Source organism: Aquarana catesbeiana, linkage group LG12 (assembly GCF_042186555.1).
Source record: "Aquarana catesbeiana isolate 2022-GZ linkage group LG12, ASM4218655v1, whole genome shotgun sequence".
Classification (NCBI taxonomy): Eukaryota; Metazoa; Chordata; class Amphibia; order Anura; family Ranidae; genus Aquarana; species Aquarana catesbeiana.
In genome coordinates, this window is record NC_133335.1 from 24706970 (window position 1) to 24720101 (window position 13132).

The 13132-nt window shown below is 43.7% G+C and overlaps 1 protein-coding gene across 2 annotated transcripts in view; it reads left to right on the forward strand.

Annotated features, from left to right (window-relative positions):
- Window positions 1–13132, forward strand: part of MYT1 (myelin transcription factor 1) — a 94243-nt gene that overhangs the window by 65715 nt on the left and 15396 nt on the right. The window contains exons 16-19 of one of the 2 annotated variants that reach the window (XM_073607427.1): window positions 2490–2552; window positions 2670–2738; window positions 6835–6897; window positions 8717–8800. In XM_073607427.1, the coding sequence (XP_073463528.1) occupies window positions 2490–2552; window positions 2670–2738; window positions 6835–6897; window positions 8717–8800 (279 nt within the window). The remainder of the gene's footprint in view (window positions 1–2489; window positions 2553–2669; window positions 2739–6834; window positions 6898–8716; window positions 8801–13132) is intronic. The other variant, XM_073607428.1, reaches the window with a different exon arrangement.

Sequence of the window (13132 nt, forward strand, 5' to 3'; positions counted from 1 at the left end):
TGAGTTTTTTTATTCCACGGGCGCCACCTGCTTCGAGCTCCCTGCCAGAATAGCCTGTAGTTTTTTATTTCTCGTTTTCTCTGGATCATGTTGCCTCATGTGTTGGAGGTTGACGGTTGTCCACAGCATAGCGTGTGGTTTTCCGTGTTGTAACTTTTGTTGTCTTTGATGTTCATTGTGATGCGTGCATCAAATGCAACAGCCTACCTTATTCAGGTTTTTTTTTTTTTTTTTTTAGCTGAGGCTGATTAATTAAAGCCAGGGAAATTAAGGTGAGCAGAAAATTAGACCTGTTACCAGCTTATGGAAAACCTAAACAGAAATTCTAAATGGGTTCTCTGGGGCAGGGTTCCTTAACCAGGGTTACATTGAACCCTAGAGTTCCTCTAGACTGCAGGGATCTCCAAACCATGGCACTCCAGCTGTTGCGGAACTACACGTCCCATGAGACATTATAAAACTTTGACATTGACAGACATGACTAGGCATGATGGGAATTGTAGTTCCTGAACAACTGGAGGGCCATAGTTTGGAGACCTGCTGTAGAGGTTCCTAAAGCAATCAGAAATTTCTGCCTCTCAGATAAGTTGGAGGCATTGTTGGGTCTGGTTTATATACAGATCTGCTTTTAAACAGTGTAGACCAGAGTTTCTCAACCAGGGTTCCATGGAGCCCTAGGGTTCCTCCAGAGATTTCTAGAGGTTCTTTGAGCAATCAGCAATTTCTGTCTCTCACATAAGTTCCCACTGACACCACTGATCTTTTAGGTTTCTGTAAAGAGATAATTCTTCCCACTGACCATCTCACTAATCTATCATAAATTGTAGATATATGAGGGTTCTTCAAAAAGTTTCTGCACTTTTTTAAACTCTATTACATATATAAAAGTGCGGAAACTTTTTGAAGACCCCTTGTAGTAATTTTTAGTAGGGGGTTCCCTGAGACCAGTAAGTTATTTCAAGGGTTCCTTTGTTTTGAAAAGGGCTACTCTGGGGTAACAAGTTCCCTTCTATTGCTTATTCACTTTTATGTGCTATAAATTGGTGCCAGTGTCTAGATTCTTTTAATATCGATAAGGTTTTTTAAACAATATTGTCCAGGCAGCACCAAGAAAGCATGTAAAAGTAGATATAATGGCATTATATACAGCAGTGGTCTCCAAACTGCAGCACGGGGGCCAGATGTGGCCCTTTGCTTGTTTTTTTGTTTTGTTTTTTTGCCCTTGGGGCACTTTCATTCACTGATACCAACAATGGAGCATAATCCCCCCTCATTGACATCAATGAAGGGGCACAATTCCTCCCAATGACACCAAAGATGAGGCCCAATTCCTCCCAATGACACCAACAACGGGGCCCAATGACATCAATGATGGGACACAATACCTCCCACTGACACCAATGATGGGGTGCAACTACTCCCACTAAAAGAAACGATGGGGCATTATTTTTTCCACTGACGTTGGGATCTTTTCAAATCCCAATGGCCACAGTTCAGGCCCCCCTAAAATCTGAAAGACAGTAAACTGGCCCTTTGCTTAGAAAGTTTGGAGTCCGCTGATATACAATATTAGCTGTTTACTGAAACAGACGAAAATATGGGAGCTAGTTAGCTTTGATATTCTTCCTTTTAAAAGTTCCTTTTTAGTTGCCTTGCTCACACTGTGGCCTCTCCTGGCATTTTTTGGACCCTTGGCAGGTGGTCCTATGCCAAGCATCCCTGAAACGCTAAACAACGCTGAAAAGGCTAAAAAAAAAAACACTGAAACGCTAAACAACAAATGGATCAATTCATGCTTGGTGGCCAGAGGGCATTGTAGCATGTCTGCTCAGTTGTTTTCTATGGCTATTCAGGCCCTGCCAGTAGAGTGGTTAAGCCACAAGCAGTATGCTGTTTAAATGAGCTCCTATGCTAGCCATACATGTAGGAATACAATTATTCAATCTCAATTCTTATTAAATTTTATGCTGAAATAAAAAATGTATTGAACAGAATATCTGCTGGGTAATCAATAGGTTCTGATGGAACGTAGCCAAAACATTCAGTTGCTTTCCATTAGATATCAATTCAATCTGTTCTTTCTGTTTGTAATACACCCTAGCGATATAAAAACTCCCTCTGATTAGTTATTTGTAATCTGGGGCTTTTAGCGGGGGGCACGTCGCCCATCTCTCATTTTTCTAGTGCCAGCTTGTTGCTACAGGCGGTCTCATTGACTGCAGTTTTGCTAAATTAGAGTTTCTCTCCGTGGTTCACCTACAAACCTCTGGCACAAAGGAAATGATGCCGTATGACACATGCAGATGCTTAATTTTCCCATTTGCTCTTGGTGAATGACAGCTGTTCTCTGATTGGTAGCTGCAGGCAATGCAGATCCAGATTTTTAGCAAATGAGGCCTTCTAGTCATGTAACCATTGATTGACACTTGCCAAGGTCTGTGTGATGCCTATTCTGTACCAGGCTCTAATACCGTCTTCTCTCCCCACAGTTGCCCAACCCCGGGATGTGATGGCAGTGGGCATATCACAGGGAACTATGCCTCCCACCGCAGGTTAGTGGTTTCTGCAATGCTCTTCTCCGCTTTGGCTTGCAGGCTGTTTAGTACTATCCCGCATTCTCCTTTTTTTTTTTGTTTTGCTTATCCGGATTTCTATCTGTTCTCTTTCAGCCTTTCTGGTTGTCCTCTTGCTGACAAGAGTCTCAGAAATCTCATGGCTGCCCATTCTGCTGATCTCAAGTATGTTTGCACTGAGATATGTCTGCACTTGCTGCTGCTGAAACTCCCGCTGCCTCTGCCTGTCCTCTTCCCCCTGCTCTTGTATCCTCCTGCTTCATGCCAAAATCTGCTTAGATTGACCCGATTTGGTCTCCCCTGTCCATTGTACAATACACTCAAATGGGGATGGTAGGAAATATAAGAAAACGCCCCTGCAAACTCCATCCAAATTAGGTCACTTGTTGTAGTCAAGCAAAGGATCCCTTCACTGCACGAAAAAGTGCAAATTGCTAAGTCGCCATTCTCTAAGCGACGTATAGTCATGGTACCCTGACAGCTGATTGAAGTTTGGTTGTGAAATACACTATAATACCAAATGTATTGGGACACCTGCCTTTACACGCACATGAACTTTAATGGCATCCCAGTCTTAGTCTGTAGGGTTCAATATTGAGTTGTCCCACCCTTTGCAGCTATAACAGCTTCAACTCTTCTGGGAAGGCTGTCCACAAGGTTTAGGAGTGTGTCTATGGGAATGCTTGACCATTCTTTCAGAAGTGCATTTGTGAGGTCAGGCACTGATGTTGGACGAGAAGGCCTGGCTCACAGTCTCCGCTCTAATTCATCCTAAAGGTGTTCTATCGGGTTGAGGTCAGGACTCTGTGCAGGACTGTCAAGTTCTTCCACCCCAAACTCGCTCATCCATGTCTGTATGGACCTTGCTTTGTGCACTGGTGTGCAGTCATGTTGGAACAGGAAGGGGCCATCCCCAAACTGTTCCCACAAAGATAGGAGCATGAAATTGTCCAAAATGTCTCGGTATGCTGACACCTTAAAAGTTCCCTTCAGTGGAACTAAGAGGCCAAGCCCAACCCCTGAAGGACAACTCTACACTATAATCCCCCCCTCCACCAAATGATTTGGACCAGTGCACAAAGAAAGGTCCATAAAGACATGGATGAGCGAGTTTGGGGTGGAAGAACTTGACTGGCCTGCACAGAGTCCTGACCTCAACCCGATAGAACACCTTTGGGATGAATTAGAGCGGAGACTGCGAGCCAGGCCTTCTCATGGAACATCAGTGCCTGACCTCACAAATGTGCTTCTGGAAGAATGGTCAAACATTCCCATAGACACACTCATAAACCTTGTGGACGGCCTTCCCAAAAGAGTTGAAGCTGTTATATTGTGTAAAGGAAGGCATTCCAATACTTTCGGTAATATAGTGTACCTCAATTTCTTACTAACTTCCCTACAATCCAACTCAAAAGCTGACATGGTAAAAGAAAAACAGTATAGAGCAGAGGTCTCCAAACTTTCTAAACAAAAGGGGAGTTTACTGTCCTTCAGACTTCAGGGACTGTGGCCATTGGAAGTAGAAGTTGTTCTGGTGTCAGTGGGAGGAAACAGTATATCTTTGGCATTAGGGGTAGGAATAGTGCCCCATCATTGGTGTCAGTGGGAGGAATAGTGCCCCATCATTGGTGTCAGTGGGAGGAATAATGCCCCTCATTAGTGTCAGTGGGAGGAATAGTGTCCCATCATTGGTGTCAGTGGGAGGAATAATGCCCCTCATTGGTGTCAGTGAAAGGAATAGTGCCCCCTTATTGGTGTCAGTGGGAGAAATAGTGCCCCATCATTGGTGTCAGTGGGAGGAATAGTGCCCCATCATTGGTGTCAGCGGGCGGAATAGTGCCCCACCATTGGTGTTATTGGGAGGAATAGTGCCCCGTCATTGGTGTCCGTAGGAGGATTAGTGCCCCATCATTGGTGCCATTGGGAGAAATTGTGCCCTGTTGTTGATGTCAGTGGGAGGAATAAGAGCTGAGGTCTCCAAACTTTCTAAACAAAGGGACAGCTTACTGTCCTTCACACTTTTGGGGGGGTCAAACTTTGGCCATTAGAAGTAGAAATTGCCCTGGCATCAGTGGGAGGAAACAGTGCATCTTTGTCATTAGGCGTAGGAATAGTGCCCCATCATTGGTGTCAATCGGAGGAATAGTGCCCCATCATTGGTGTCAATCGGAGGAATAGTGCCCCATCAGTGGTGTCATTGGGAGAACTAGTGCCCTGATGTTGATGTCAGTAACAGGAACTATGCCCTACTGTTGGTGTCAGCTTGAAGGAAAAGTGTCCCAAGGCAAAAGGGCCACATTTAGCCCCTGGGCCAAAGTTTGGAGACCGCTGGTATAGAGGAACATTGACTAAAGCTGGTCATATATCTTACAGTTTGACTGTAGAATATCAAACAACCACAAAGCACCACAAAGCACCACATAGCACCACATGCCCTGCCTGACTGTATACAAATGGAATGGATTGGTTAAGTAGACCTTTAAATTGTACAATCAGGTTGTAACACCTTTTGGCCGGAATTTAGTAGGCCTACAAAATGTTGCTCCAAAAATACACTTATCATTGGAAAGTCCAGTTATGGCATTTCCTTCCCCTACCCTCCTCTTTTACAGTATTATGTTTAATCCTAAAAGATACATGTGGTTTAAAGGATTATTCCACCTTTTGCAAGTTGCTAGATTATTCTTCAGGACATTATCAGGTATTTAAACCATCCTACCCATTGATATGTTTGTACAGGATTTTGAAACATCCGTTGTCCCTAATGGTATGTCTCTCAATGACCTCTATGTGGGTATTTTAGCTATTGAACGTCCAAGTACAGTTTATCATAGTCAGATTTAGCTTTTTTTTTTACTTTGGAAGAATCAGAAACTAGCACATTTTTAACTTGGCTGAATGTTTGTATGCAGATCCTCAGACCTGCAGGCTCATCACTGAACTTCTGGCTGTTTCACGTGCTCACCAGGTTTTTTCAAATGCTTGGTGGGCAGAATTAAAGTGACTGTAGACAAAAGTAGTCGCATATACCATGAACAAGGTGACTTTCAAGGTACCTTCAATAATAACTCAAATATAGAATATTATGCCCCGTACACACGGTCAGATTTTCCGATGGAAAATGTCCGATCGGAGCGTGTTGTCAGAAATTCCGACCGTGTGTGGGCTCCATCGGACATTTTCCATCGGATTTTCCGACACACAAAGTTTGAGAGCAGGATATAAAATTTTCCGACAACAAAATCCGTTGTCGGAAATTCCGATCGTGTGTACACAAATCCGACGCACAAAGTGCCACGCATGCTCAGAATAAATAAAGAGATGAAAGCTATTGGCCACTGCCCCGTTTATAGTCCCGACGTACGTGTTTTACGTCACCGCGTTTAGAACGATCGCATTTTCCGACAACTTTGTGTGACCGTGTGTATGCAAGACAAGTTTGAGCCAACGTCCGTTTGGAAAAAATCCTAGGATTTTGTTGTCGGAATGTCCAAACAAAGTCCGACCGTGTGTACGTGGCATAAGAATAAAACCCCAAGTATTGTATATATTCAAAAATTGTAATAAAAACAACCCCAAAAGGGGCCTAAAAACTCATAATCTAGAATATCTTTCATGAACCATACTGCATATAAAGGAGAGTATAAATACAAAATGAGAACCAAGGTCTACACGTTTCGTGGTAAACATCCCCTTCTGCAGGACTCTTTTGGTCTCCAATGTGTACTCTCGCTGTCTATAAAGGTCATTACCAACATCTTCTGGCTCGGAATATCTGGTTTCTCAGAAAGGTGGAATAAACCTTTACATTTTCAACAAGCTCAATCTATTGTAAAAAAAAATTAAAAAAAACTCTAAGCAGATTTTGTCTATGTTTCTTCACGGCAAATTGCCATGCCTGCTTGCATGAAATTTTTTTTAAAGTTAACAGCAAAAAAAAAAAAAAAAAGGATGTCAAAATTAGCTGTAACAATCATCATTGTATAGAGATGACAAATTGTCTTAAAAATTAATTGTATCATTCATAAACCAAGAATAAGCTATCGCTTGATTGTCCACCATTAGCTCCATATAGTGGTCTTGTCCAAAGATTGTTAGACAGTTTTCAGGAGCCGGAATGGTTCCCAGACATTTGTTCTTTACACGAACAGATGTACCATTGTAAAAAGTTCAATTATTCTTTACTGTCTTTACAGTAAGAAAAGTCCTAGGTGAAATAAGCTGGAGGCTTAACTTCCTTCTTTTGTTTGGTTTTCTCCAGGTGCCCCACTCCAGGATGTGACGGGTCTGGACACATTACAGGGAATTATGCGTCTCATCGGAGGTACGGTCCCCTGAGACATCATTATGTTTCTTCTTTATGTTCCTACAACACACGGGAGAAACCTTTTCCATGACTTCCATTATGATCCTCATCACAGCGGAATAATAATGCAAGCCTGTTCTATGTTATCTACATCAGATTGTTGGAGCAAGTAGGCCAGGTTGATGTTGCTTCCTCAAGGCATAGCATTAAGTCCTGTCATTTTCTAGCTTGTCTTTTTGTGGACATCTTACTTATTGGCTGAAGAAAGAGAGCAACAAAAATGGCTTGTTTTCTTCTCTTCTCCAGAGTTCCCAGTTCTTGTAACTTTTGGCTCCACCTAACCTACCCAGGCATTACAAGATAGTTACCTACAATATTTTCATATCATAAACAATCCAGAAAGAAGGCCATGCTGACTTTGTTCTAAGGCAGGGGTCTCCAAACTTTCTAAACAAGGGGCAGTTTGCTGTCCTCCAACCTTTAGGGGGGCTGGACTGTGGTCAGCGGGAATAGAATTTTTTTCTGGCATCAGTGGGAGAAAGCAGTGTCCCACCCTTAGTGTCCTTGGGCGGAATAGTGCCACATTGTTGGTGTCAGTGGGAAGAATAGTGCCCCGTTGTTGGTGTCACTGGGAAGAATAGTGCCCCGTTGTTGATTCCAGTGGCAGGAATTATGCCCCAGTGTTGGTATCAGTGGGCTGAATGGTGTATCAGTGGGATAAATAGTATTCCCCAAGGGCCGGATAAAGGCAAGCAAAGGGCCACAGTTTGGAGACCATTGTTCTAAAGGCAGAACTGAGGAGTTTGACAAAGAGATCCCACCACAAAGTTTGGGTGGACCTTCCTTTAAAACAGTGATCTCCAAACAGCGATCCCTGGGGCCGAATGCAGCCCTTTGCTTGCCTTTATCCGGCCATTTGGGACACTACTCCTCCCACTGAAACAAGACACTATTCTGCCAACTGACACCAACAATGTAGCACTGATGCCAATGATGGGGCAATATTCCTCCCAATGATGAGGCACCACTCCTCCCCCTAATACCAAATGTGGCGATGTTTACTCCCACTGATGCCAGGACAATTTCCACTCCTACTGGCCACAGTCTGGCCCCCATAAAGTCTATAGGACAATAAACTGGCCCTTTGTTCAGAAAGTTTGGAGACCCCTGCTTTAAAAGGGTGTGTGCACCCCATGCTATTATATTGATTATTGAGAAGCCTGGTGGATTGAGTGAAGTCCCTGTATCCTATTTCTTAAAGACTCTTGTGATGAAATATACCCTTGTTCCTGGCTCATTTTCCACCCACATTAGAGCACTAAACATCCCCATCTTGTGATGTTCCCATTTCTTCTCTAATATAAAATAATGTAAAAACCCAACAGGGAGAATGGGACCATCATAATGGCCATGACAGGTGACGTGCCTTGGTGATCCAAGTGCGAAGATCTTATCGCCCTGGCCATCAAGAGATACAGAAAGCAGTCAAGTAAAATAACCTTTTGTTATCATCCACCAACTACTGACATATCATGAAAGCCTTGCCTTAATACAAGTATTGCTTGCCAAACTGAAAATCTTTTTTAAAATGACATTTGAATGACTTGATACCGTTCCTGGAAAGAGAAGCCTTTGCATTTGAATAGCCCTGAGAAAAGCGATTGGTTTAATTGCCCCGGGGACCCAGCAGTGTCTGACTGACTGGCCTTCATTTCCCTTAGAACCCTCCTTATAGCATCTGCCAGGCCACTCAGGTGAACAGAAGCCAGGGAATAGAATGTACGCTATCTCAGCACACCATACGGCAATAATTACATCCTCTTCTTTCGATTTACAGCTTGTCAGGTTGTCCTCGTGCCAAGAAAAGCGGAATGAAGGTTACGCCCACGAAAGACGACAAGGACGACCCAGAACTCCTGAAGTGAGTACCTCACGGGAACGTGCTCAGGATAAAAAAAAAAAAAGGCTCGTCAAGTTATGAAGGATGCAAACACAAAATATACAAATACAATCAAATTTTTTGTATATAGTGTCAGTCTGAAAAGAAATCCCAAAAGAGTATATTTATTTTTTATGGGGTATTTATATAGCACCTACAATTGGTGCAGCACTTTACATAGTGTACATTCACATCAGGCCCTTCCCCCAAGGAGCTTACAATCTAAGGTCCTCCTACCTCTCATTCATACATCAGAATACAAGGGCCAATTTAGACAGGAGCCAATCAACCTACCAGCATGTCTTTGGAGTGTGGGAGGAAACCGGAGTACCCGGAGGAAACCCACCCAAGAAGAACATGCAAACTCCATGGGAGTGGTGTTGTGGCTGAGATTCAATCTAATGATATAAAAGATTTTTAATGCAAGTTTCAGAAAAGTTTGTTGGCCAAAAAAATCTATTTCTGTTTGTATTCTTGATTGGCTCAGCATGTAATAGTAGCCGGTGTACCGCGCAATTCCATCCTCAAGTGATAAAAAGGGGGTGGGGCTGGGACACCACCATAAAAGTTAGGCTGCTGTCAAAGGTCAAAAAATCTTAAAGCTGAACTCCAGCCAAAACTTTTTTTTTTCTTTTAAACTTTAGGATAGTCTTGATAGTAAATAATTTTGTTGCATTTTTACCTATGACTGTAACACCTGATGGGCATATTACACCTCACTTCCTGTCCCAGTGACAGCGGGACTAAAAAGGAGGGGAAGGGGAGGGGGAGTGTGGTTGTCACTTGGATAAGAGGACAGAGGTTTTCAGCCACTTCTCATCAATCTAACTGTGGCAGTAACCACTTAGTCTATACAGAACAAGAATACAATGCATGTGATGTCACTTTTATACTATGATGCCAGTAAGAGAAAATGGGTGTGGCCTCTATAACTGATTGCTAAAGATAAAAATTAAGAAACTTGTACCATCATCCAGAATTCTTAGAAATAAGGAATTGGGAGCCTGGTCCCCAACCAGGCTGCCACAAGGACATGGGGGGCAATTGTCCAATTGCCCCCATGTCCTTGTGGCAGCCTGGATGGGGACCAGGCTCCCAATTCCTTATTTCTATGATGCCAGTAAGGAGAACAGGAGGGCACGATCTGAGTGCAGTATATTACAAATTTATTGTGGCGAAAGACAAATGGCAACTCACATGTGGCAGATAAACACATCAACCTGTGTTTATCTGCCACATGTGAGTTGCCAATTGTCTTTCACCACATTAAATGTGTAATATACTACACTCAGATCACGCCCTCCTGTTCTCCTTACTTGTTCATCCAGAGATTCCTCAGTCTCCTAAGAGGTGCTGCATCAAGTGTCTGAGGCCAGCAGAGAGTCATCCCTGGAGATCCAGTTGGACCTTACGGATTTTATGCTGATCTCATTAGGCCATTATTGTGTACACGCGTCACTTTTTGCGTCACATTCCCCCTTTTTATATACTCTGATACACAGGGCTTTTTTCTCAGACAATAGATACAGGTACTCCCCCTTTCCGAGTCACCTCTTGTCTCCGCCCTCTACCCACCTCTGAGCACCGCCCCTTGGTTAAACCACCTATGTAGAGAATACAGAACCAAGAATCATTTTTGGTACTATGTAGTTTTGTGTGGAATTTGCTCATGAAAGGCAGTAAAATAGGTCCCCTGCAACCAGCAATAATAGATCTCCCCAGCAACTATAGATCCCCACAGCAACAATAGATCCATTCGAACAAAAGGTCCACACTGCTCACAGGTGAGCCGGCTCCAACAGTATGATCTCCTCACTGCAGGGAGCTCACCCAGTCGCAGCTGAAGCAATAATGAAAGGAAAGTCCGGATGGCTGCACACCAAACTCAGATCCAAATGTCTTTCTTCACATAAAACCATGAAGAACATGAGGAGCACTACATGTACAAGCAAGGGAGACACAGCTTACATGTTTTGTACAGGAATTGTGCTTTATCAAAGCACCAATAGATCTCCCCAGCAACTATAGATCCCCACAGCAACAATAGATCCATTAAGCAAGAACAGATCTCCTCAGCAACATCACAGCAGTGTGCGCAGGCACTCCATTGTCAGCATTTTTTTTTTCATTTCGGCTGGTTTGCTGGCTTTCCTGCAAATTGAACACGAAAACTATGGCTTAAAATAATTTCACTACTTTATTGTACTTTGTGTCTTACTGGGGGGGGATGTCACATTAAAAAAAAAAAAAAAAAGACAGTCCCTTGTTCTCAAGAACGGCGCAGGGCGATATCAGCCGGGGATGAAAAATGAAACGCATTTAATCGGTGGGCTCCCGTCGGCATCGAGTGACAGTCACCACGGTGAGCGCATCACGTAGAAGCAACACATTTATGAACCCCCACAGCTGCCAATTGCCTCCGGCCCCTCGGGGGCAGGAGAGCGGCCTTCTATCAATAGTCACCCCCAGCGGTTGGGCTAAGTTTTCTGGAATGGATGCTATTCTGCGGCAGCGGCGGGATACCGCGCGCCACTCAGGATACAAGACTGAGCTATGCAGCCACCCACTGGGCAACGAGCAATTCCGAACCCATCGCCACGTTAATTATCCTTCAAAGAAGCCATCACAGATGTTAACACAAATAACTCTTGTTGCAATTACCCTCACGTGACAAGCCACATTTTTCAATGGAATCTTTCTTGCTGTTAAAGGAAAATGTAGGCCTATGTAAAAAAAAAAAATATATATATATATATATACACTATATTGTCAAAATTATTGAGACGCCTGCCTTTACACGCACATGAACTTTAATGGCATCCCAGTCTTTGTCCGTAGGGTTCAATATTGAGTTGGCCCACCCTTTGCAGCATTAACAGCTTCAACTCTTCTGGGAAGGCTGTCCACAAGGTTTAGGAGTGTGTCTATGGGAATGTTTGACCATTCTTCCAGAAGCGCATTTGTGAGATCGGGCACTGATGTTGGACGAGAAGGCCTGACTTGTAGTCTCATCTCATCCTCAATTCATCCCAATGGTGTTCTATTGGGTTGGGGTCAGGACTCTATGAAAGCCAGTCAAGTTTTTCCATCCCAAACTCGCTCATCCGTGTCTTTATGGATGTTGCTTTGTGCACTGGTCAAAATAATTAGGTGGAGAGGGGATTATGATGTGGGGTTGTTTTTCAGGGGTTGGGCTTGGCCCCTTAGCTCCGGTAAAGGGAACTCTTAAGGCGTCACCATACCAAGACATTTTGGACAATTTCATGCTCCCAACTTTGTGGGAACAGTTTGGGGATGACCCCTTCCTGTTCCAACATGACTGCACACCAGTGTACAAAGCAAGGTCCATAAAGACATGGATGAGCGAGTTTGGGGTGGAGGAACTTGACTGGCCTGTACAGAGTCCTGACCCCAACCCAACAGAACACCTTTGGGATCAATTAGTGCGCAGAGTGCGAGCCAGGCCTTCTCTCCAACATCAGTGCCTGACCTCTTAAATGCGCTTCTGGAAGAATGGTCAAACATTCCCATAGACACACTCCTAAACCTTGTGGACAGCCTTCCCAGAAGAGTTGATACTGTTATAGCTGAAAAGGGTGGGCCAACTCAATATTGAACCCTACGGACTAAGACTGGGATGCCATTAAAGTTCATGTGCGTGTAAGTGCAGGCGCCCCAATACCGTTGGTAATATAGTGTACATCCTAATTTCCTGACCTGATGACAATGTGTGGAGACATCTCCCGGGAGGGACACCAACCACAGCAAGAGCACCATTTTTTAGTACAGTCAGGTAGGACGGGAACCTCGGTTTTCTTATTCTTATGGTAATATAGTGTAGGTGCATGGGGGTTCAGCTTGAAATAAGTATAGTCATACTAATTCCTTCCTTATATTAAATACACATCATCCCTGCACACCATCTGAAATTGTGGATCAGACAGTGGGAAGTCCTGCACTGGCTGCTAAAGTAAGAACTAAAGATCCAACCGATGTCTGATTCAAGAACTGGAAGTCAAGTGGACAGCTCACAGAGTTCAGGCATGTGTTAAGAAATAGAGAAGGGACTTTCTAGAAAAAAAAAATACAACAAGTTTAGACAATGTAGATCTAACAGTCTCATGTTTCAACTCTTGAAGGCTTGGAAGGGGTTCAAGTAGAGTATGTGGTCAGAGAGCCCCTGATAGTCCTGGCTGCACAGAAGGAGATATTCCAGTCTGGTAGTCGCTGTTATAAATACTCGAGTAGATCCATTTTTGTGACTAGAAAAGCATATCGCAGGAAATCCTCCAAGGGTGGAATGGGCACAGAAGA